General features: G+C 37.9%; 3 protein-coding genes across 10 annotated transcripts; 1 reads left to right on the forward strand and 2 right to left on the reverse strand.

Moving 5' to 3' along the window:
* The first annotated feature begins 49 nt into the window (after positions 1-49).
* Positions 50-2,353, forward strand: LOC106742824 (28S ribosomal protein S2, mitochondrial). The gene is made up of 4 exons (XM_014616118.1): positions 50-141; positions 468-552; positions 645-740; positions 1,072-2,353. The coding sequence occupies exons 2-4, from the start codon at positions 516-518 to the stop codon at positions 1,722-1,724; spliced, it is 786 nt and encodes a 261-aa protein (XP_014471604.1). The 5' UTR covers positions 50-141; positions 468-515; the 3' UTR covers positions 1,725-2,353.
* LOC106742823 (dehydrogenase/reductase SDR family member 7) lies at positions 2,231-14,436 on the reverse strand. Of its 5 annotated transcripts, XM_014616113.1 has the most exons (9): positions 14,168-14,436; positions 13,261-13,534; positions 7,738-7,888; positions 7,457-7,609; positions 5,014-5,120; positions 4,622-4,861; positions 3,343-3,462; positions 3,063-3,229; positions 2,231-2,469 (listed from the first exon to the last, which is right to left on the reverse strand). In XM_014616113.1, exons 3-9 carry the CDS (start codon positions 7,859-7,861, stop codon positions 2,370-2,372), a joined length of 1,011 nt encoding a protein of 336 aa, XP_014471599.1. In that variant the 5' UTR covers positions 7,862-7,888; positions 13,261-13,534; positions 14,168-14,436; the 3' UTR covers positions 2,231-2,369. The 5 variants fall into 5 exon arrangements, with proteins under 5 accessions (XP_014471599.1, XP_014471602.1, XP_014471601.1 ...); XM_014616116.1 differs by lacking the exon at positions 13,261-13,534; XM_014616115.1 differs by lacking the exons at positions 13,261-13,534; positions 14,168-14,436 and adding an exon at positions 13,571-14,109.
* A 783-nt stretch (positions 14,437-15,219) lies between these two features.
* On the reverse strand, positions 15,220-24,838 carry LOC106742889 (phospholipid scramblase 1-like). 4 transcript variants are annotated; one of them, XM_014616243.1, is made up of 7 exons: positions 22,693-24,838; positions 22,474-22,566; positions 21,339-21,491; positions 20,182-20,393; positions 18,349-18,510; positions 17,374-17,520; positions 15,220-17,264 (listed from the first exon to the last, which is right to left on the reverse strand). In XM_014616243.1, the coding sequence occupies exons 1-7, from the start codon at positions 22,751-22,753 to the stop codon at positions 17,220-17,222; spliced, it is 873 nt and encodes a 290-aa protein (XP_014471729.1). In that variant the 5' UTR covers positions 22,754-24,838; the 3' UTR covers positions 15,220-17,219. The 4 variants fall into 4 exon arrangements, with proteins under 4 accessions (XP_014471729.1, XP_014471728.1, XP_014471727.1 ...); XM_014616242.1 differs by having other exon boundaries at positions 15,220-17,520; positions 22,723-24,838; XM_014616241.1 differs by having other exon boundaries at positions 15,220-17,520.
* Between the last annotated feature and the right edge of the window lie 391 nt (positions 24,839-25,229).

Genomic DNA, 25,229 nt, shown 5'->3' on the forward strand with positions numbered 1-25,229 from the left:
ATGTGACGGGCGAATTCCCCTAGGCGCGCGGCGGCGCGAGGTTTGATTCGTCGGTCGATTCCATCCTGCGGAATATCGGGGGATACTTATTCCATCGAATCGGTTTCTTTCGAAATTCCACGGATTTGATCATCGAAACTCGTGAGTAATTCTTAATTCTGCCTTGTGACTTAATCGGGAATTTTGAGCTGGAAGTTCGGAAGAAATATTCGGAAATACACAGAATATTTCAGTGTTTCGTCCGAATTCTTCTGACGAACGTTCCAATTTGTATAAAAAGTGTAAAACATTGTGAGAAAATTTTAAAATTTTCATGAAGAAAACTTGAAGAAACGATATGAAAAAGCGGAGATATTTTTTCCACCAGGCCTCTTGCACCGGTGCAGAAAGTTCAGCTAAAGAGGACAGATCGCGTACTGCCGCAACCTAACCTAGTCGAGCCGCTGTTGAGTTTATTTATCTTCCAGATTTCACCGGGAGTTTCATTGGAGTAAAACGCAAGCGTACAGAGCAGGATGTCAATATTTGCCAGGCGGGTCCTCTCGTCGAACTGTAATTGTTTCATTTTCCTTCAATCGTTGAATTTTCCAGCATATATCACGCATTATATCCAAAGTGTATATCGTGCGTTTTACTGCTTACAGTTTTGAAGGAGTGCTTCCGACCTGTACGTCCTAATATATACCCTCGCCAATGTCAGCTGCTAACGACTCAGTCACAATCAAATGTGGAGGAAGTTGGTACGTAAGGGTTGTCGTTGCTTTCCATCAAGGAAGCACATAAGTCTAGTTATATCATCCTTTTCTTTTCCAAGTGCGGAATAAAAGCAAATGACTTTGTATAACTAGACTTGTGCCAATTTGTGTACCTTTTGCTAGAAGGCAACCCTTGTAATTTAAAGTTTGTTTTCTGTTCCTGAACTACAGTTGCACTAGAACTTTGTTCTTTTTCTCTTCAATGCTAAGTTATATACTTGTCTCAATCCAACGGTAAAAAATACAACCTAGTTCAGGAACAGAAAACAGATCTCTGATGTCACCTGGTCATCATCTACTTTGTTCAACATTCCAGAAAGCTCAGAGGCTACACTGGACCCATTGGCACATCCGGACTTCTTCCAAGTGCACACTCTGTTCACTGTGAAGGATCTGTACAATGCAAGGGTACACTACGGCCATAAGGATACCTCGATGCACAAGAACATGGAGACATTCATATTCGGCTCCAGAATGGGACACCTGATCATCGACCTGGACCAGACCGCCGAGCTGCTGCGACAAGCACTGAACTTCATCGCTCACGTCGCATTCAGAGGCGGCATCATCCTGTTCATCTCAAGGAATCCTCAGATCACCTATCTGGTGGACAAGACAGCCAAGGAATGCAATGAGTTCTCGCATACCAGATACTGGAGGATGGGCATATTCACGAATTCCACGAAGCAGTTCAAAACTATGACCAGGTTACCTGATCTCTGTATCTTTCTCAATACCTTCGACACCTCCACGTCCGAACACCTGGCGGTGATGCACTCCGCGAAGATGGGCATACCCAGCGTGGGTGTGGTCGACACGAATTGCAACCCGAATCTTATATCATACCCAATACCCGGAAATGACGACTCCCTGTGCGCCATCGAGCTCTATTGCTCGCTTTTCAAAGAGGCTGTTCTCAGAGGTAAGAAGGCGAGGGAGCAGGTGACGAAACTCATGGATTCGGAGTGAGTAGATCCAGTGTAATTAATTCAGCTAAGTGAATATTGTGTACAGTGCAACTGATGGAAATACACCATCTTTCTCTGGGCCCAGAGTAAGATTGAGTAAAACCTCAAACGAATGTCTCAGTACTTTATTTTATTCGTCTTGCTTTATGTATGTAACATATGTATGTATGAAAAAATATCCTTGTACATTAGGCGTCATCTGTGAGCCTCTTGGGAAGCTGATCAAGTTCACAGTTTCAAATTAAAAACTCTTAAATTTATAAATTAAATTTAAATTTCTAAATTTAAATCACTCAGGTGTAACGTTTTGTTAATTTCGAGGAACTGAGAGCTGATAGTGTGTGCTCTGTTCCTGAAATTAAGAAAGCTACCAGGAATGAAATCGATCGGTTTGGTCACCGAGGAGCTCGTATACATCTTAGCATTGTAACTAGATTCATCTGCGTGGTCTCCAACCTCGCATATAAAGCGTAAAGCTGAAGATCACAGAGGAAAACCCCCGGCGAATATCGGTCTAAGGAGGATTTACTCAATAAATTATTCCGTTACAATAACAATAAATAAATGTTGAGACATATATGACGTGTAACGTACATCATCGAACGATTCAATTATACGTGATAGAAAAAACGCGACTACAATACAATCATTTCTCCTTGCTGTCTTTTTCGATGGTGGCGCCAGTACTTGCGTTCTTAGCGTCTCGTACCTTCATCAGGTACTTCGGACCTAAGCTTCTCAACAACCTATATGAGGAAAACGCAAAATCTGATTAGCAAGGTGGTAATACGGCGATACGAAATACGGCTAGGATTGAGTAGAATAATATTTACTTTAAAAAATAAATGTTAAACTAATATCGAATTAATTTATTAAAGATTAATTATGCAAAACCATGCACGTATATATGTGCTTCTTTGCATTATTAATCTATTAATTCGTAGATAATTAAATTTGCTAAATAAAGAGAAGGTAGTCTGTTGTAAGAAAGTGCCGAGTGTTTTGTGTTCAGAATTCCATACAAGAAAAAACCACTAGCGTTCAAAGAAACAAAAAAAATTCTGCTGGCATCGTTTTTAATTATTATTATTATTTTATATTGCAAGGAAACGGCCCGCAGTATGATTTTAATATTGATGAATTATTTAATTTATTTGGAAAAAGTTAATAAATTAAAGTTAACGCATTTTAAATTAACTAGTTTATACGTTAAAAGTTAACTCATTTAAGATTAACCAAGTAAAGTTAAAAGTTGTTAACTTTTTAACTCAACCTTCAACTGAATAGAGAGTTCTTACTCAACCCTGAATTGGCGAAATGTCACGTATGAAAGACGTACCATGGGAAAACGTTCGGGAAGCAGTACTGTGCGTATATGAGTCGCATCGCGGGTGTTTTGGCGATCCACACTTCATTCAGCTTATTCGCGATTGCAATGCCCATCAGTTCGGCGCAACGCTCCACGCTCACCTTGCTGTTGTCTACTACCGTTTTTATGCCGTATTTCTGAAAATTCCATCATTCGCTATCCGATCGACCACTAATTTGAATTATAATTACAACTTATAATTATATTATAATTATAAGTTTAATTAAGTATTATTAATCACGGTGCATACTTCGCCGGGCGTGTCCGTGAAACATTCGGCTAGGAAATTGGTCTGCACTGGACCCGGACAGACTATCGTGATGTTGATGTTTTTATCGCTATGCTCCATCAGCAATGAGTTAAAGTAACCCTGCGAATAATTGGCATGAAGTAAGTTTACGTAATGTTTAACCCATTTGCATCCGTAATATTATCTGGAAAAAGTTAAATAAATTAAAGTTAATGCATTTTAAATTAACTAGTTTATACGTTAAAAGTTAACTCATTTAAGATTAACCAATTAAAGTTAAAAGTTGTTAATGAGCGCGGTGATACGGACCAACCGTCAGTTGAACGCCGCTGATGTCTGAACACAGAAACTTAAGTAGATTCATGATGCAAATGAGTTAAAGGGAAAAAAAATAAGATAATAACAAATCAAGATAAATGTCTATTGCTTAAGTAACTCGTCTGTCTAACAGTTTGGTAAATACAATGTGTCTCATTTTAATGGAAACAGTGGAATATCTTGAAGACGAAACAAACAAAAGTTGTAGGGCTTGGAGGGAAACATAAGTTGGTGATCTTAACTTCGTTGTCCAGTCAATGATTTAAGGATGTCATCGTATGAATACTTGATGAAACATTTTTTATCTTGTACTGAAAAATATCGAAATAAAAAGTAAAAGATCATCGAAAAGTATTCGTTTTTTGATGATCTTACTTTTATAAACAGAATAAATAGGGAAATCGATTTATATGAAAAAGCTATATATTCCATTAAAAGAAAAAAAAAGAGAAAGTTGACCTTGAAGTAATCTCGAATTATTGATTATATAACGGAGTTAAAGTTACCAACTTATCTCCCCCTTCAGACTTTACGACTTTTATCTGAACCATATCTTTGTCAATTGTTTCAATTTCAAGATATCCTATTGTTTTCGCTAAAATGGAACATCTTGTATGTATCAAGCCATCTGAATAAATAATTCTCAGGCATCCTATCGTTTACCAAGATAAGAAAAACTTAGCGAGAGTCGGTTTTCAGGCTTACACTCCGAGCGACATAGCGCAATTGAGAGTAACTGAATCAACATTAATATACGGACAATAATTATTGTTAATTATAATAATATTATTATAATAATCGTGAGGGGAGATTGTACTTTCTCATATTTCTCGCAGAAAGTTTGGTATCCTTGATTGCCTTGTACGGTGATTTACAAAGATACGTATGAACAATAACGAGAAATTATTCGTCGTGTTTGTCGCGCGATTGCGAAGCGTAACATATATTAAAAAATATTTACGTGTAACGCGTGCTTGGCGCCGCAATAAGACGCTGACAACGGTATCGGTAGGATCCCTGCGATGCTCGAGGTGACGACGAGATGACCCTGGCCCATTTGTAAAAAGTGTTTGACCGCCATCCTGCTCAACGACAGTACAGAGAAAACGTCCAGCTCGAACATGTCTCTATCGACGTTGACCTCGATATTCTCCCATTTCGCTCTTTGGCTGCGACCGGCATTATTGACCAGGATATCCAACTGAAAGCACGAGTTCAATGTGCAGAATAAGATCACGCTCTAAAGTCCAACAATAATCATTAGTCTTTATCGCAAGAGTTATTTTATGATCAGGAATCGCGGTGATTAATTCTTTAATTTAAAAAGTCCACTCGAGGAGAACACAGAAGTACCTGGCCGAATTTGTCGATTACGTGTTGAAATGCCTCCTTGTGCAGGTTAAAATTAAGCATATCCAGAGGATACACTTCCACGTCGTCGTCGCTTAGGTTTTTGTTTACTGAAAATAATGAATGTTCGCGTTTAAAAATAGATGGGAAACAAAATAATGAGGATATGAATAGGCTTGTTGAATTCTTGATGAGTTTCGCGACGCATTTTTCCCACTTCAACGCCTGCTTATCGCAGAACAATTAATGTTAAGAGATATCAAAGACTCGCTTAGACCATATTTGAAAATTTCCTTTTTATGTACATAATGTCCATAATGTACATAAATTTACGTAAGTATTTACGTAAATTTACGCCACGCATGGTAGCCTTTCTAATTAATAACCAAGAAATTCCATAAATAACCACGTAAAGTCTATAATGTACATAAATTTACGTAAACCTTGAACATATGATAATGTAATCTTTTTTTATATAGGATGTTCCAGATCAAGATGGATAAACTTAGTGAAGGCGTAGAATTGAGATGAATAAAGAAGTCCTGTATTTCTATTTTGCAAATACCACGCAAAATTTTGAATTATTAATTATTGAATATCGCCACGCATGGTAGCCTTTCTAATTAATAACCAAGAAATTTGCGTGTTATTTGCAAAATGGTATAGGACTTTTCTGCTCAGTTTAACCCGTTCTTTCATATGAGCGATTGGATAAAAGTTTTGGACACCTTGTGTGTATGTGTGTGTATGTGTGTGCAAAATACGCAAATTTCTTAGTTATTAATTAAAAAAGCTTCCATGCATGGCGATATTCAATAATTAATAACTCGAAATTTTGTGTAGTGTTTGCAAAATAGGGATACAGGACTTCTTTATTCATCTCAATTCGTTCTACGCCCTCACTAAGTTTGTTCATGTCGATTTGGAACATCTTATATAAAAAAAGATTACATTATCATACTTAAGTATGATTTACGTAAATTTTATGTATATATGTATATATGCACGCGGTACTTTCCTCTTCAAACTTCCAAACATGTCCAGTAAGCGGAGTAGAAGTGGAAAAAGATTATCTTTTGCCTTGACATTTTGCCACCCGTTATCATGCATGCGTGATTACATTCTGCCAGCGGTTTTCACTTTGTAGAGAAATACTTCTCGATGAAAAGATTATAATTATGATATCCCTATCAGTTACAGTTATTTCGCATTCGATAATGCAAATGTTATACAAAAGTATTAGGTTGGTGCGTATGAAATGTCGCATTCTCTTTACATGCGGACGTTTTCCTCCCTGTTTTCGTTATACTTTTGTATTTGGCATAACCTCATTCATACTCGTATTGTCCATTGCCAGAGACTCATTTCAACAAAATAGGTTTTCTCGAAGGTCTTCCCTTTTTTATTTCTTTTGAGTTTATTACCGATATGAATTCTGCCGACATTCGCGTCATTTTCTTATATGAGTACAAACTTGGTAATAGTGCTGCAAAAGCTGCACGCAACATAAACCAAGCGTTTGGGGAGAATACGGTTAACAATCGGAAAGTGCAGCGTTGGTTCGAAAAATTTCGGACTGGCGATTTTTCACTGCAAAATGAGCCGCGCGGAAGACCCAAAACGTCTGTGAATAATGATGACCTGAAGGCTCTAGTGGAAGCGGATCCAGCCGTATCCACGAGGGAACTTGCTATCAGGATGAAAGTTGACCATACAACGATATTGAGACACCAAATTGTACTCCCATCGCTTGTGAATCGGCATGGCCCGCTACTGCTCCATGACAACGCTCGGCCGCACACATCGCACAAAACAATTGCGAAACTGAACGAACTGGAATATGAAGTTTTGCAGCATCCACCATATTCACCGGATCTCTCGCCGACCGATTTTCATTTTTTCAAGCATTTAGAGCTGTTTTTAAGAGGCAAACACCATGAAAATGAAGACAGTCTAAAAAACTCGATATCAGAGTTTATTAATTCTAAAGACCAAAATTTTTTTAAGACAGGCATCTACGCTTTAAAATCTCGTTGGGAGAAGTGTATTGAAGCGAATGGAGCATACTTTGATTGAATAAACAGCTTTTGAAGAAAGATATACAGTTTTATACAATCACTTAAGAATCCGACATTTCATATGCACCAACCTAATATATAACTGTATTTACATTTACGAAATTATAACATAGATGTAAACTTTCTCCACTCCGGCTACTGAGCTACACGTTCTGAAGTTTATCGGGAGGAAAATGTCGCGCGCATTCCGCCGCTGACTATATACACGCTCAGTAACTAGGAAAAAAGCAGAGAAAAATAAAATACGACGTTTGTACATCTTTTTCGACTTCTTTTCGACGTTGATATCTTGCGTTCAACGATCGAACACGAAGAACACAAGTCGTCTGTTTTGTCATTCCGCTAATTCTTATGTTGTCTCATCTTACTCTGCAAGCACTTCTTCTTCACGCGCTCCAATTCGGCGATTCTGCGGGCGGACAGGATCAATTTACATCCCACTTCGGCCAACACGTACGCCAACTCCTCGCCGATACCGCTGGACGCGCCGGTGATCCATACTTTCTTGCCCTTCAAATCAGCTGTAGCAACAACACGAAAGCAATGTCAGAACGGTTCAAATCGTCATTTAAACGCATGCGCGGCGTAGAAAGAATTTCTCCCTCCTCGCCGGCTGTGGCCGGTTTAAAAATAGCCGAGCGATACTCACAGACGGGTCTGCCGAACTTTTCCTTCAAGGCGAGCTCTACGTTGCAGTCCAGGACGAAAGCGCAAACAACGTAGACGAAATAATAGGCTAGAACTAACAGACCGATAATTGAAAGTGCGTCCATATCTAATCGGGCACCTTGCAATCAAGTCTGCAAACAAGAAACGACAGAAATAGAAGAGATCGTTGCTGCCATGCCGGCAGTTCGCGCGTATTTACGCGATATTTTCTCAAAAAGATGTGACGGGTCGCGATCTAACGCATAATCGAGCGCGTTGGAAGGTGCATATACCGCAAAGGAACGATAAGTTTAAAAGGTTCTTATATTATACAAACAGAGGGACAAAAGGCAAGAACCGAGTATGAATCGCTGATTCACAGACGCAATAACAATTTAACCCTTTGACTGCTATCTGCTCTAAGTTGAAGCGCTTCGCGTAAGCGGCCGGCAGTAGCGATCGCTGGGGACTGAATACTTTTGCGCGCAATACGGATCTTATCGGCAGCGTATTAACACATTATAATATAGTACACAATCCAATTGCTATTACTTTGTCCACTGCAAAATGAATCCAATCATTTTTTATTTTCAATATATGTTGTTTATTCACCAATAGTAAAGTTTTAAAACGCCATAATTTGATAGTTATAATGTATGTGTTTGGATATTGGAAATTGAAAAATTGAACAAATAATAAGTAAGTAACATAAATACTCTATATATAAACGAAAGACATGAGACAGCAGTAAACAGCCAAAGTCTTCGCCGAGCGCGCATTTGCGTCCATCGATGTCTACATCGATGGCTTGCGCTGGACGCATATATGCGCCCATAGGCCCCACACCGATGGTTTTCGCTGGACGCATATATGCGCCCATAACAGTCAAAGGGTTAATGTGATAATATGTATAAATCGATTAACGTAATGTCTTCTCAGTTCTCACCGTTCAGCGTAAAAAATTACAATCAAAAGAATTAATCGAACAATAACATATCGGCAAAAACTATAATGAGACGATGGACAAAGGTTGCAATTCAATCGGACGCTTTACAACTGCAGTGTGCCAATTTCAGCCAATATCAAACTAAAGCTACAAAGAAGCAGGTGCTCACGAAAAATGCAAAATGAACAGTCGGTTCTTTGTTAAAATATCTGTTCCCTTTAAAAGATTAAATAATATTGAGTTTAAGGCTCCGGAATAGTCGCTATCCTTGTTTAATGACGTCAGAAGCGAGGAGATAGGTGCCAAGGTTTTTCGCGTGATACTTTCAAATAAAAAGATATATTCACAAAATAATGACATTTAGTCATAAGTAGTGAAATTAACATTGACAAAATCACGGGAAGAAAGGTTCCATGTCGAATTAATTTTGCGATTGTTTATCAATTGTTCGAGTAACAGTGAAGTGTTCGTCCGATTTTACAAGTTTGCCGAATCAATCACAAACGTCATTACGAGGACTACTCCGGAGCCTTAAGAGTAAATTATCCAATAGTAAAAAGAAAGGATTCATCATACAGATATAAATTCTCAAGATCTGGCACCAACAACGAGACCGGCGAATGTGATGTATGATACTGTTGGCTCAGCTGATATAACAATACAGACGACAATGTTTGTCTGAATTGATATACGAGTACATAAATGTCAGACGCAAGGATAGGGAGAAGTTTACATTATAATACGATCCATTAAATTCAAACATGGAGAACCCTCTCGACAACAATAGTATAATCCTTACTAAATAATATTGAGTTTAAGGCTCCGGAATAGTCGCTATCCTTGTTTAATGACGTCAGAAGCGAGGAGATAGGTGCCAAGGTTTTTCGCGTGATACTTTCAAATAAAAAGATATATTCACAAAATAATGACATTTAGTCATAAGTAGTGAAATTAACATTGACAAAATCACGGGAAGAAAGGTTCCATGTCGAATTAATTTTGCGATTGTTTATCAATTGTTCGAGTAACAGTGAAGTGTTCGTCCGATTTTACAAGTTTGCCGAATCAATCACAAACGTCATTACGAGGACTACTCCGGAGCCTTAAGAGTAAATTATCCAATAGTAAAAAGAAAGGATTCATCATACAGATATAAATTCTCAAGATCTGGCACCAACAACGAGACCGGCGAATGTGATGTATGATACTGTTGGCTCAGCTGATATAACAATACAGACGACAATGTTTGTCTGAATTGATATACGAGTACATAAATGTCAGACGCAAGGATAGGGAGAAGTTTACATTATAATACGATCCATTAAATTCAAACATGGAGAACCCTCTCGACAACAATAGTATAATCCTTACTAAATAATATTGAGTTTAAGGCTCCGGAATAGTCGCTATCCTTGTTTAATGACGTCAGAAGCGAGGAGATAGGTGCCAAGGTTTTTCGCGTGATACTTTCAAATAAAAAAATATATTCACAAAATAATGACATTTAGTCATAAGTAGTGAAATTAACATTGACAAAATCACGGGAAGAAAGGTTCCATGTCGAATTAATTTTGCGATTGTTTATCAATTGTTCGAGTAACAGTGAAGTGTTCGTCCGATTTTACAAGTTTGCCGAATCAATCACAAACGTCATTACGAGGACTACTCCGGAGCCTTAAGAGTAAATTATCCAATAGTAAAAAGAAAGGATTCATCATACAGATATAAATTCTCAAGATCTGGCACCAACAACGAGACCGGCGAATGTGATGTATGATACTGTTGGCTCAGCTGATATAACAATACAGACGACAATGTTTGTCTGAATTGATATACGAGTACATAAATGTCAGACGCAAGGATAGGGAGAAGTTTACATTATAATACGATCCATTAAATTCAAACATGGAGAACCCTCTCGACAACAATAGTATAATCCTTACTAAATAATATTGAGTTTAAGGCTCCGGAATAGTCGCTATCCTTGTTTAATGACGTCAGAAGCGAGGAGATAGGTGCCAAGGTTTTTCGCGTGATACTTTCAAATAAAAAGATATATTCACAAAATAATGACATTTAGTCATAAGTAGTGAAATTAACATTGACAAAATCACGGGAAGAAAGGTTCCATGTCGAATTAATTTTGCGATTGTTTATCAATTGTTCGAGTAACAGTGAAGTGTTCGTCCGATTTTACAAGTTTGCCGAATCAATCACAAACGTCATTACGAGGACTACTCCGGAGCCTTAAGAGTAAATTATCCAATAGTAAAAAGAAAGGATTCATCATACAGATATAAATTCTCAAGATCTGGCACCAACAACGAGACCGGCGAATGTGATGTATGATACTGTTGGCTCAGCTGATATAACAATACAGACGACAATGTTTGTCTGAATTGATATACGAGTACATAAATGTCAGACGCAAGGATAGGGAGAAGTTTACATTATAATACGATCCATTAAATTCAAACATGGAGAACCCTCTCGACAACAATAGTATAATCCTTACTAAATAATATTGAGTTTAAGGCTCCGGAATAGTCGCTATCCTTGTTTAATGACGTCAGAAGCGAGGAGATAGGTGCCAAGGTTTTTCGCGTGATACTTTCAAATAAAAAAATATATTCACAAAATAATGACATTTAGTCATAAGTAGTGAAATTAACATTGACAAAATCACGGGAAGAAAGGTTCCATGTCGAATTAATTTTGCGATTGTTTATCAATTGTTCGAGTAACAGTGAAGTGTTCGTCCGATTTTACAAGTTTGCCGAATCAATCACAAACGTCATTACGAGGACTACTCCGGAGCCTTAAGAGTAAATTATCCAATAGTAAAAAGAAAGGATTCATCATACAGATATAAATTCTCAAGATCTGGCACCAACAACGAGACCGGCGAATGTGATGTATGATACTGTTGGCTCAGCTGATATAACAATACAGACGACAATGTTTGTCTGAATTGATATACGAGTACATAAATGTCAGACGCAAGGATAGGGAGAAGTTTACATTATAATACGATCCATTAAATTCAAACATGGAGAACCCTCTCGACAACAATAGTATAATCCTTACTAAATAATATTGAGTTTAAGGCTCCGGAATAGTCGCTATCCTTGTTTAATGACGTCAGAAGCGAGGAGATAGGTGCCAAGGTTTTTCGCGTGATACTTTCAAATAAAAAGATATATTCACAAAATAATGACATTTAGTCATAAGTAGTGAAATTAACATTGACAAAATCACGGGAAGAAAGGTTCCATGTCGAATTAATTTTGCGATTGTTTATCAATTGTTCGAGTAACAGTGAAGTGTTCGTCCGATTTTACAAGTTTGCCGAATCAATCACAAACGTCATTACGAGGACTACTCCGGAGCCTTAAGAGTAAATTATCCAATAGTAAAAAGAAAGGATTCATCATACAGATATAAATTCTCAAGATCTGGCACCAACAACGAGACCGGCGAATGTGATGTATGATACTGTTGGCTCAGCTGATATAACAATACAGACGACAATGTTTGTCTGAATTGATATACGAGTACATAAATGTCAGACGCAAGGATAGGGAGAAGTTTACATTATAATACGATCCATTAAATTCAAACATGGAGAACCCTCTCGACAACAATAGTATAATCCTTACTAAATAATATTGAGTTTAAGGCTCCGGAATAGTCGCTATCCTTGTTTAATGACGTCAGAAGCGAGGAGATAGGTGCCAAGGTTTTTCGCGTGATACTTTCAAATAAAAAAATATATTCACAAAATAATGACATTTAGTCATAAGTAGTGAAATTAACATTGACAAAATCACGGGAAGAAAGGTTCCATGTCGAATTAATTTTGCGATTGTTTATCAATTGTTCGAGTAACAGTGAAGTGTTCGTCCGATTTTACAAGTTTGCCGAATCAATCACAAACGTCATTACGAGGACTACTCCGGAGCCTTAAGAGTAAATTATCCAGTAGTAAAAAGAAAGGATTCATCATTCAGATATAAATTCTCAAGATCTGGCACCAACAACGAGACCGGCGAATGTGATGTATGATACTGTTGGCTCAGCTGATATCATAAGCCTGATATAAGCCCGGTATCATTTTTCCAGTAAGCAAGAAATTGTTAAAACAACAACTATCGCAACGATATTTTATAACATGCAACGTTTTACAACTATGTAGTTCTTAATATTGTATACAACGTTACTGTTAACAATATTTGACCGAAACGTTAAAAATAATGTTTCTGCACTATAATTTTAATATTAAAAAATATAATGTTATCAAGTAACCAGTTGAAAAACATTTATAAAATATTATGTCAAAGTGTTTATAAAATCCATATAAAATCAAGGTTTCCAAAGATTAATTTAGTGTTTCTTGTTTACTGGGCTGCAAATGAAAACTATTGCGTTGACCGATGATAAAGAACATTTCAAATACATATAATTTTAAATACGATTTTTCCGATTGTCTCGATCAAGTGTACTGGGAGCGTTTATCGATTTATATGTATTATCACATTGAATTATTGTTACGCTCGTAAACTGGTGATTATTTCTTACTTGTCTCTTCGTTCCTCTAGCTGGCAAATGCCACTCCTTGCGTGTGCCGCCGGCGCTTATGCGACTCTTCCCACTCGCTCGTTGTTCAAATTATCCAAACTGGTAACTATCTACTACGCTTCTACTGCGCTTTCCGAACGTCACCTTACGAAATCCCCGGCAATAATAGCATTTCCATTCCCGCTGGAATTCCAGCGCCCCCCCGACTGGTGAGCGGACCTCGCCGAGGGATTATTAACTCGACCCGAGAGGTCCCGAGTCCGGTTACGACACACTGTGAATCAGGTTTATATTATATCGGTTCACACACCGTGAAGCTAGAAGTTCGTGATCAGTGTGAGAGATTCGCTAGTCGTCGTCGCTCGGCTCGACTCGGTCGGCTTCACAAGCTCTACGAAAGTACAACGCGACCGACGTGAAGGATCGAGACGAACAAGCGGCAGAATATTTATATCGCGCAACACATGCGCACGTGCACACACACACACACACATACAACGCTATCCGCTGAGTCGGCCGGAAGGGATATTTTCGATTTAACTACCGCACAAAGACGCGGGTTGTTTTCTCTCAGTGAGGTGTAATTTTTCACCTGGTTAACTCGAGGTTTAGACTTAACCCTGATGATAATGTAAGGAGTGTTTTTTTTTTATTTATGGTTCATCTTACTGAACTTAAAAGTTGCTACACTACAAAATCACCAATTTAATGATTAAACATGAACAGAAGAACACAATTTCTGCATTATCATCATTTATGTCAAAACCATCAAGTTAATCGGAAAATGAAAAGCCTAAGAGACATCAGTCAATACACAAGTTTAGTTATATCGTCCGTTCCTTATTGAATGCGAAACAAGAACGAATGAAAGTATAACCGACTTGCGAACTTCTTATTGGATAGTAACCAGTGTGTGCCTCGGCCCGAAGGTCTCAGTTTCATTCCATTTAAAGCTCGAATCGAGAACTGGTTTCTTTCACAGGAAACACCTCTGACACGCTCCTTCCAGTTAGCCGTCGTAAACTGTTCCGAACGAGTGTCTAAAGAAGGAGATTTGCGTCTGACGTTGACACAAGCTGTGATTCGAGCGCTACAAGGTGTTGATAATCAACAGCTGTCTTCGCGCATAATGTGGCGCCTGACGACATCGACCCGCGACTGAGAAGCGGGTTCGAAGTGGCGACGACATTGGCAGGGAATTGTGAAGCACCCTGTAAACCATTACGCGTGCGCGACTCTTTTGCCCTGCGCCGACTCTCATCGCGTATGGTTTTCAGTAACAAAACTGGCAACTTGTGGTTACGTAAACGTTGCAAATATTATTTAAGTGGGTGCAAATTTTTACAAATGAGTGGTTGTATTTTCATTCGAACAAAACGTGCATTTCTAAGCAGCATGTAAATGTTCGAGAAATGTTCGCTCTCTTGGTTTGATTATATTCAAACAAAGTAAGAACGTCGAAGAACATATTTTAGAGTTTCGAACGTTTTAGAACCCCTAACCTTTTAGGTACGGCTGAATTCTGCGCGAAGCTATTTCCCTGGACTGCAGAGCAAGTTTTAAAAAAAATTTTCTATTTGAAACGATATAGCACTGTCCGTCAGGCATTGCAGTGCTGTATCTCTTTCCTCCAACCGATCAGAATCGAACGCGAATGTTATGCATGTATGCAAACCCAAGCAGCACGTATAGGTTCGGGGAATGTTCTATGAACTTTTGTTTGGTTCGCTGTAGGGTATAAAGACTAACTTAAAATGATTCAAGCATATAAATAATCAAACGGACGTGTTATTAACTTATAAATAAATATAATAATCGAGATATATTAAAATTGTTAAAAATAATTGAGACGACAAGATATCTTTTAGCAATTAATATATTTTTTTAATAATTTGTTATAAATAGAATATAAACAGTTATAATTTGTTATAATCAAACTTCAAGATGTATATATTTTAATTAAAAAATGGAATTGTAACAGAGCAGCATAATTGTGATACTGCGAAATTTTTGCTACGTAAGATATATATTAACCTTTTAGGTACGACACGCCACTATAGTGGCTTTCGCGGATATCATCTTTCAGGACGACACGCCACTATAGTGGCTTATTCAAAAAATTTATTTTTGAAACGATACAGCACTGCAATGCCTGACGGACAGTGCTATATCGTTTCAAATAGAAAATTTTTTTTAAAACTTGCTCTGCAGTCCAGGGAAATAGCTTCGCGCAGAATTCAGCCGTACCTAAAAGGTTAGGGGTTCTAAAACGTTCGAAACTCTAAAATATGTTCTTCGACGTTCTTACTTTGTTTGAATATAATCAAACCAAGAGAGCGAACATTTCTCGAACATTTACATGCTGCTTAGAAATGCACGTTTTGTTCGAATGAAAATACAACCACTCATTTGTAAAAATTTGCACCCACTTAAATAATATTTGCAACGTTTACGTAACCACAAGTTGCCAGTTTTGTTACTGAAAACCATACGCGATCTCTCGTATCGCCTCGTTTGCCTTCAAATTCGTATGTTTATTTACAGTTCAGGTGTTTTTATTCAGTTTGAATATGCACCGGGCGAACGAACAGCGAATTCGTAATATGAATGCCTGTGTTCGCGTTTAAATACGTACAGTCGGTCACAGGAAGGTTGTAGATTTCTTTCTTTACATGTGGAACATACAAAAAATAAGACGAAGCGAACCTATGATTTACGAACATACGTAGTAAATAGTCAAAGAACTGTCAAAATTACATATACACACGTGATTTTGACATGTACATATCTAATTTTGACGAATGTATAAAGTTGGCAAATAGCTACAACAATTTTTTCCGCTGAGTTTCGCAACACGCCTCACATCCGATAAGGAAATATATATATTACCAGAGAATTATTAAAAAACAAATTTTCGTGTTGGATACGCAATGCGTTGCGAAATTCATTGAATAAATAGTGTTGCATCATCTATTTATCTGTCAACGTTGATAGATATAGTGTTGTATCTATTTATCTGTCGACTTTGTACAATCAGTCACAGGACGGTCGCAAGTTATTTTTTACATGTTTCGGAATTTCGGAATTCGAAAATGACTATACACGTGTAATTTTAACATGCATATATCTAATTTTGACAGTTGTCTGACCACCTATTGTGTATATTCGTGAATCTTAAATTCGCTTCGTCGTATTTTTTGTGTTCTGCAGTATGTAAGCAGAAGAACTGTTGCAACCTTCCTGTGACTGACTGTACAGCCCATAACGTTCTATTCGGATTCGTCGTGGCGTAAACATTTTCCAAATTGCAACGACGAAAATCTATATTCGCCGTTCGTTCCTCGTTTTTTCTTCCGTCTAGCGTGTTATCTACAACTTGATTTTTGCATAAATAGGCGGTTTTTCCGTTACGATACAAAATCATTAATGCTCACTATGGCACGGTTTCGGTTCGCACGATACCGTCACAAATATCTATCAACTTGACTTAAACAAAATTACGTCATATCTCATTTAAAAATTAAAATTATCCAAGGAAAAAGATATGTAGACATTTTATACTTAGGTATTTTTGCATATTTCAATGTTGGAACTCTTGCTGCTGTCTTTTATTACTTACGTAATGTGCTAAAACTTATTTTTCAATAGAACAATATACAGACACATGCACAAACACATATATGCTGACACGCATAAATCATGTACTTCAGACATCACCGTCCGTGAGTATTATATTACGTAATACACGTATGTACATCAATTCTATAACTTCAAGGTTCCGTACAACTGTGCGCTGTCTCTAATTGCTCTGTACACAAACGTCAAATGGCTCTTTAGCAGAACCTATCAGTTCATATATGACACATGGTTCACGCGCTTGTTTCGTGGGAGGACAAAACCAAGGTGAGGGCGATTATTCAGATAACAAATCGCTCGCGCATGGTTGGTCTCGCGGGCTTTTACCTCCTGGAGGCTCTTCTAATCCGTTGAAAGTACAAATATTCCTGAAACGAAACGGGAATTAGATGCGATTCGCAATACGAAGAACAAAAACACACTCGTGATGGAAAAGTACGGTCGCCAGCAAATAGGCAAATAAGAGGAGGTGCTTACTATCAGAAACGAGGCGCCCAAGAGCAGGCTTTTCACTTTCACGTCGGTGTCTATCGGAAACGTCAGCAGCAGTACGTAATCGACGCTCAAGTGGTCCCACTGGTGCATCAAGGACGCGAGTTGGCGCGATCCGTCCATCGATACAACCTGAGAAACCGAATTGAACGAGATGAACGGATACATAATTGTTTTAACAACAGGAGCGCTCACTCGATGGCAACTCTTGATTGTTCGTTGATAACATATTTAACAGTTGACTCGTTACTAGAGACACGCGAATTGTTCCAATCCGAATCGCTTTTTGATTCGATTCGACTTCGTTTTCGAATCTGAAAGGCTCGAATTCAAATTAGCCCCATTCTTTCGACTGTTTCATTTATATGGAGGAAAATGATAGAAATGAATATGAGTAATTAAAGTTAAAAACTAGTTTCTCAAAATTATTGTTTTTATTATTGACTAAATTATACGTGTAAGAGTGTTGTTTTGCTAATCTGGCGTGGTTCTGATCATGAAATGACACGTCATCGTAGACATATGCACGTTTGAAAACGTTACATAATTTATACAAAAAATACATGACTCATACAAAAAATACACGATATACGTATGTATCTATTAGTTTATAAACTCTGCACACCTCTAATATGTATTTATAAGTTTTCTAACATTTAGCACATCATTTTGCTTGTGATTGATGAGAGTTTTTTTCTAAACTATGCGGTGATTAATATTTTTGCTCGTTTACAAAGGTTTTTAATATCATTGAATGTACTTTATACACAAATATACACAAATTAGCGTGTAATGTAAATCCCGGCAAATAAATAAAAAATAATAAGTAAGTAAAACAATGTAAATAAGTAAGATCCGATTTGAATTAAAGAAATTTGATTCGATTCGACATGAAATTTTGCAGATTCGATTCGACTCGATTTGACGCAGATACTTGATTCGTATATCTCTACTCGTTACCTGAAATAACGCCTCCTTGTACATGCAGCAGCCGCAGATGTTGGGCCCGTGTATCTTGCAGAGCGGCGTTTTAGACGCGTCGTAGACCGTGAAGTGCGGCCCTATCACGCTAAAATTCTCCTCCACGCTGCCGATGAGATTCGCGCTCTCCACCGTGATTCTCTGCTCGACAGCACGTGTTTCGTATTAAACACTCGCCGATTCATCGTGCGTGAAGGAACATGAACGAAATGTGAACGAACTCACCCGTCGCGTCTCTTATTTCTATTTGGACGTACTATATTGGTAATAACCATGAGTAATCGCGCTTGTTCCGCTCGTTATGTACGTGCACGTGCACTCGCGCGAACTCTGCACGATGAGGGTGAGAAAAACGCATCTCTTTCGCGCAAATGGACATTCGTACAACAAAATGAAAGGAAATTACGAACTTAATTAATAATAACTTTATTCAAAGATGCGAAATATCGCAACTGCTCGTTTTAGAAAGGTTCACATGAATTCCGATTTTTTTTCTACACAAATTTTTGTCTTGTTTCGGTTAGTTCCTAGGGTTAGATGTATTATTGGATGAAGATTCAATTCAAAGAACTTGCAGAACAATTGGATATTGATCAAACCACTTTCTACGATCGTTTGAAAGTCTTACCCCACCCTATGTATTCTCCAGACATTGCATCATCGTTTGATTATTACTTGGTCCGATCAATGCAACATGTGCTTCGAGATACGCACTTTTGAAACCTTGGAGGAGTAAAAAAATTTGTCGATGAATGGATTGCTTCTAAAGATAAGTTTTTTTTTCTACCGTGGGATCCACTTATTGCCGAAGAGATGGGAAAAAGTTGTGGCAAGCGGTGGAAAATATTTCGATCGAAATACAATGTATCGTTTTTTTTTTTAATAAACGCGTTTTTGAGGCAAAACTTTTAAAATTAACCGAAACTCCTAATAGAAACGGATAGTTGATGGAATCATGAGATTCAGAAATGTTTTCTCAAAATGCGTATCGCCGGACGATATTGGTGGTTATCGACGTGTTAGCAGACGTCGATCGAGGGGATTGCGAATTATTAACACTTTAATTGCCAATCACGCGAGTTCTCACCAAACGGCCGATCACGCGTTATCGCGTAATAGATATTTAGAGTACATAAATCCTATGTATATAATAATAAAAGCGTATAAATAATATATTAACTTGTTTTGAGCACAATAATAATATATTAACTTGTTTTGAGCACAATATTAAATAATATATTAACTTGTTTTGAGCACAATAAAAACTAAATAAAAAAATAAAAAAAATGTGGCCACCACACAAAATTCCAATTTTCAGCTTGACAATGAACGTGTTAACGAGTTAACGAGGACTAATATTGCGACTGAACTCAACTTTCAGCTATTCCCAGTAAACACCAAGTAACAATAGCATTGTATCAATAATTTCCTATTCAACACAATGTGAGCGAAATATAGCATGCATTATATATATATAACATTGTTGAGTGGCAAATTATAACATTGTTGTAATGTTATTGTTAATGTTTACCGGGTTCTATTGAGCCAATCAAAGAGCTCGGTGTAATCTTCGAAAAGAGAAAAATCTTTGAGAGAAAAAACGACTTCGACCAAGTAATCGCCGTGAAAGTGCCGCTTTCGCAACGGCGCACAATGCACAAACATTATTAGCATTGTTGTCCGTATCACGTGTATGTGACGTCATCTATTGAAAATCGAACCGAAGCTGCTAACGGAGATCCGCTGGGTTACGTGACACTCGAAAGAAAAGAGAAGCCCGACGACTTTCCGTTCATTCGCGCGTAAACTTGCCTGTCGCGACCCGGGCATGTGCATCCAGCTCGGGTCCTTCCTGATGACGAACGCGGTCTCGCCGCATTGATCCAAGACGTTCAGCACGAAGCCCTTGTACCAGCCGAAGAGTCTCGACTTGGTTTCATCCTTCTTCTCCATGGCGAGGAAGAGCGACTCCGCTCGCGGCACTTTCACTCTGTACTGGTGTCCTCTGTCCACTCTGCCGAGCACTGCCCAGGAGGCGCAAAATCGTCGATTTAACGTCGCCGAGACGATATTCGATAATGTCTAACGTTTTTAATATGTATGTACCGAGTGAGGCAATAATTATTACCACATTGAATATCTTGGAACTATAAGCTCAGACAGTATAAAATGTCCTGAGATCATTTTGAATGTACTGAGGACATCCCAAGATATTCTTCAGGATATCTTGAATGACTTTGGGATTTCTTGTGATATCTGGAGAGTAGGAGAAAAATGAATATCATTTCGAGACTCATATTCTTATATAAGCAAGAATATATAATCTTATATGAAAATAAAGCTTGCTTATATACATATGAAAAAATTCTATATAGGTCTTCTAAAAATATTCTTATATTATTCAAAAGTAATTTTCATGGATTAAGAGGAAATATTATTGGATAGGAAGAAGAATATCTTCAAATTAAGAATTATATCAGTTGGAAGGTATCGTTCTTTCTAACTAGTATTTTTTTCTTTCAATTCATGAAAATTATTTTTGAATAACAAAAATATAATATTTTTAATGGACTTAGGTGGAATTTTTTTTATTTTAGCGAGGTTTATCTTCATGCAAGATCATATAGTCTTGAATTGATACTAATGTTTCTTCCATGCACAGAAATCGCGTTGTTACCGGTGGTTACTTTGAACACCTGTAAGTATAAACCTTTATCATCTTTTCAACCGTAAATAAAATATCTTTATTTTCCGAAAATATTTTAGATGGTAATAGTTATTGCCTCACCTTATGTACGAAAGCGTACATGTATATCTGAAAAATATATAGATAAGTGTAAGAAGTCAATTTAAAAAAATTAATTATAGATTAAATAAAACAAATATATATATTTTTTTTCTACTCTCTCCCTTCACCCCTTTTCTTCATACAAGACGGCGAGTCCGCGCGTCACGCGCTAAATACGTACGAGTACTCAAATCAATAACTTGCTGAATTTCCAACTGCTCGACGCCGGCGAGGAATTGCGTGCCGGTGATCGCGTTTAATTGCGACCTGGGGGTGGAGATCCAGTCCATGGTGTTCACGGGGATGGGTCTCCGAGGAGATCGGCTGTCACTTGCTGGAAAAATGACAGTTATTCGGTTGAATAAACAAAAGGCGAAGACCGTTTTTGACGATGAATCGTTATCGCCGTCGGCAATTTCACCGTCACCGCGGCGCGTTTGTGCCGTAACGTGACCTCGGGTTAGTTAAATCCTTTTGGAATGCGAAAGATTGAAATCGTGATATATCTTACTTTGCGACTCCTTCTCCGGCGTTGTCTTTTATTCGGAGAATTTCGCGACGATTTTCTCCGAAGATGTCGGCGCTTGTCCGGAAAAATGTCCGGACACTTTTCTCTTACCCGAACACAATCAATAAGTAGTCACAAAATTAACACTGGCAAAATCATGAGAAAAGAGATTAGAAAGGAAAGTTCCGTGTCAAGTTAATTTTTGTTTATTGATTATTCCAGTACAAGGAAAGTGTTAGAACCATTTTACAAGTATGCCGAATCTTATATACATATTATAATCCTTGGCATGCGTTTTCTCAATTCTGACGTCAGGAACCTTAAATCGCACTTATAAGCTACTTGAAATTTTTTTTTTCGAAAACATTCCTTTCTCTCCACCTTTTTGCAATCTGTTTCTTACAATAATAAGTTAATAAGTTTAATTTTTAAACCCAAATCACTTGACTTGATATTATAAACATCTTATTCAGACTCTGTACTTCCAATTCCCATTTTACTAGCTTGAAAATGTCAATTAGAATATAAATGACAAAGTCGAGCGGTCTCACGGACTGGAGTGAGATGAATTAAAGATTCGAAAATAAGTGGCTAAAGCTAAAGTTAAAAAAGAAACACTTATTCACAACCGGGTTGCACTATGCTATTGGCCTAATGTTATTATGATTATATTCAGACTTTGTACTTGCAATTCTTATCTTATAAACTCAAGAATATCAATTAGAATGTAAATGACAAAGTCGAGCGGTCTCATGACGCGTAAAAATAAATGTGGCTAGCTAAAGTTAAGAAAGAAACGTTTACTCACCTCCGGGTTGCATCGTGATGATCGTTGCGCTGGAGTAAAAGACCGGCGCGTTATCCTGCAGCTCCATCGTCTGCGTCACCGCGTCCGTCGTGTCTGAGGAAGGAATTCAGCAAAAAAAGAATCGCATTTACCACTTGACATTCAGGCGAGGAAATGTCGTGAGGCGATATCACTACTTTAAGACTTTTCCCCTTTTTATCAAGGTCTTTCTCTTTTTACCCGCCATGGCGTCTTCGTTCAGAAACGAACCGTGGACTTCGATGGGGTGGTTCCGCTCCATAATCGGCGCCGCTTCCGCGACCTGATCATGAGCAAGATGGACGTCCGTGGTCTCGTGAAAGGAGCAAACGTGGAGGGTTAAATTTATTTCCTCTCTTCTCGGCGATTCGCGCGATTTGGCTCGCTTTCGGCGCGCGAAAAATTCGCAGCCCTTGACAGAGGAGGAAGCGAGGAAACGTACGACGACAACACCGCACTGTCCAGCGACGTCTCTCGTTCACATTCAACGCTTGTCCATAACGCCTTAATTTTCGTCGTCTATCTCGCTATCGGTCGATAAATCGGCCGCTTATCGCTGCCGAGCGGATAAACGGTATCACACGCAGATATCTTTTTGTTCGCGCGCCGGACAAAGGCGCGCTGATCGGAGAAGTCATTGCGCGCAGATCGCCCGATCACTCGGCCAGCGCCGGAAAAGAAACCGCATTTTTCTTCCTCTTTCCCGGAAAATAGGCGAGATTATTTTTATATGTTTCTCCTCGTTGCTTCTGATAACGCAATAATATTGTTGTTGCGATTGACTATTAAAACGTGTGAACTCGCGATTTTTCGAAAACGTGGCACGTTCATGTGCACTTTGAGATTACAATCAAGATTCATGAGAAGTTACGACCGTATGATTTTCAACAGACATGCACGTATAAGTAAGTCCGGTAGGGGAGATTCGGACAAACTTTGTTTACGGTGATCTGCGCTCTCGAGGGGATCTTTCGTGCCAGAGCACTGAATAAATCATATTTTAAGGATAATAATAATAACACTAATAACAAATAAGCGTCATAGGACGACAACTCCGGTGTACAACGTGGAAAAATGTATTTGCATACCTCATCCTTTCTGGAATAAATTTACATGTAGAAGAGAAATATCGTCGCACTAGGCGACTCTCCATTGGAATACACCCGCCTTCGTTTATATACCAACGTATCGAACGAAAGATAAATTGAGGGAGAGAGAAAGAGAAGGGAGAAGAGAGGGAAGGAAGCACGTCGTAACGATATTTCTCGCACGGGATTATCCCAAAAGCGATGAGGCGTGCAGATATTTTTTTCCTTCGCTCGTTGCGTAACGCACATTTTACATATTTATCAGTTAGCGCTTATCACAGTAACATAATTAAATTTTGCGCTTTCGCTGTTTTATAATTTTCTCCTAGCGTTCCCTCATAAATATACAATCACACATAGAAAGTGCGAACGAATACGCGAAGGTGCGATCGCGTCCGACGGATAATTTTACGCGTGATTTTTTTCATTAATTTTTTAAAAATTTGGAAAAATGCATGCTCCGCGTTCGGAAAATCTCTCGTACGAGGCAGCGAAATATTCGGGGCAATTTTAAGCAGGCGTTCCGGATAACGAGCGTTTCGCAGAACATTTTTCATTCTCCCCGCTCTCCTCGCCGATTAATTTTCCTAATAAACGCGAGCAACACCGCCGAGTTTCTCCTACCTGCGGCGAATAGCTTCGCGCATCGCGATATTTCCGTTATCGCTGTGGTCGCGTTCCGCGCGTCCTGATAAGGCTCCCATCCTTTTATCTATTTATCTGAAGTTAAGGAGGTTCGTTCATTAAGTGCCGTATTTCCAGTGGTGCATCACGAGGGCGCGTCTCTCGTTAATTTATTACTTATTAGGCAAAATTACGGTTTCGTATGTTTGTTTCACTATCCGAATAATAAATATTGATTTGAAACGAAACTGAGGCGAATATACAGTGTCTCAGATCAGCATGGACAAAATTAAGGAGGCCGTAGGACGAAATGAGATAAACAAAAAATGTCTTGTGCCATTTTGCAAATAACACGCAAAGTTTTGAGTTATTAATTAAAGAAGCCTTTATACATGGCCATTTTCAATAATTAATGACTCGAAATTTTGCGTGGTTGTCTGCAAAATGGTACAGGACTTTTTCGTTCACTTTAGTCTGTTCTACGTTTTCACGAAGTTTGTTCCTGTTAATCTGGAACACCCTATATATACACAATATCACAAATATGAAAATATCATTTTTTTCTTTTTCTCATTATACTATATTTATGCAGCAGTTGGTCAAATAGAGACGCACAGATAATAGAAAAAAGTATATGAATATTTAAATATATGCATATATATATTTGTATCTCGAATATTACTATAAATTATATAAACTTTTCACTAATATATTTTCAAAACTTGTCTACATTGAAAATAATTGCTACGTTCAAGTAAATATTTACTAAGAAGTATTGGAGTAGTTTATTTGGATTAAACAAATATTACTTGAATGTAACACTTTTTTTCTTTCAGTGTGCTACATTAAAGTAATATTTACTTAATTCAAATAAAAGAAACTACTCTAATATTTCTTAACAAATATTTACTCACGTAACGTAATCATTTTCTTTACAAGTTTAAGTTTAAATATAAGTTTAATACAAGTTTAATTCAAAATTAAATATTTCGGAAACAATACGGTAAAAATTATTGAAATTTCTGT

The sequence above is a fragment of the Dinoponera quadriceps genome, unplaced genomic scaffold (assembly GCF_001313825.1).
Source record: "Dinoponera quadriceps isolate SergipeBrazil2010 unplaced genomic scaffold, ASM131382v1 scaffold781, whole genome shotgun sequence".
Lineage (NCBI taxonomy): Eukaryota > Metazoa > Arthropoda > Insecta > Hymenoptera > Formicidae > Dinoponera > Dinoponera quadriceps.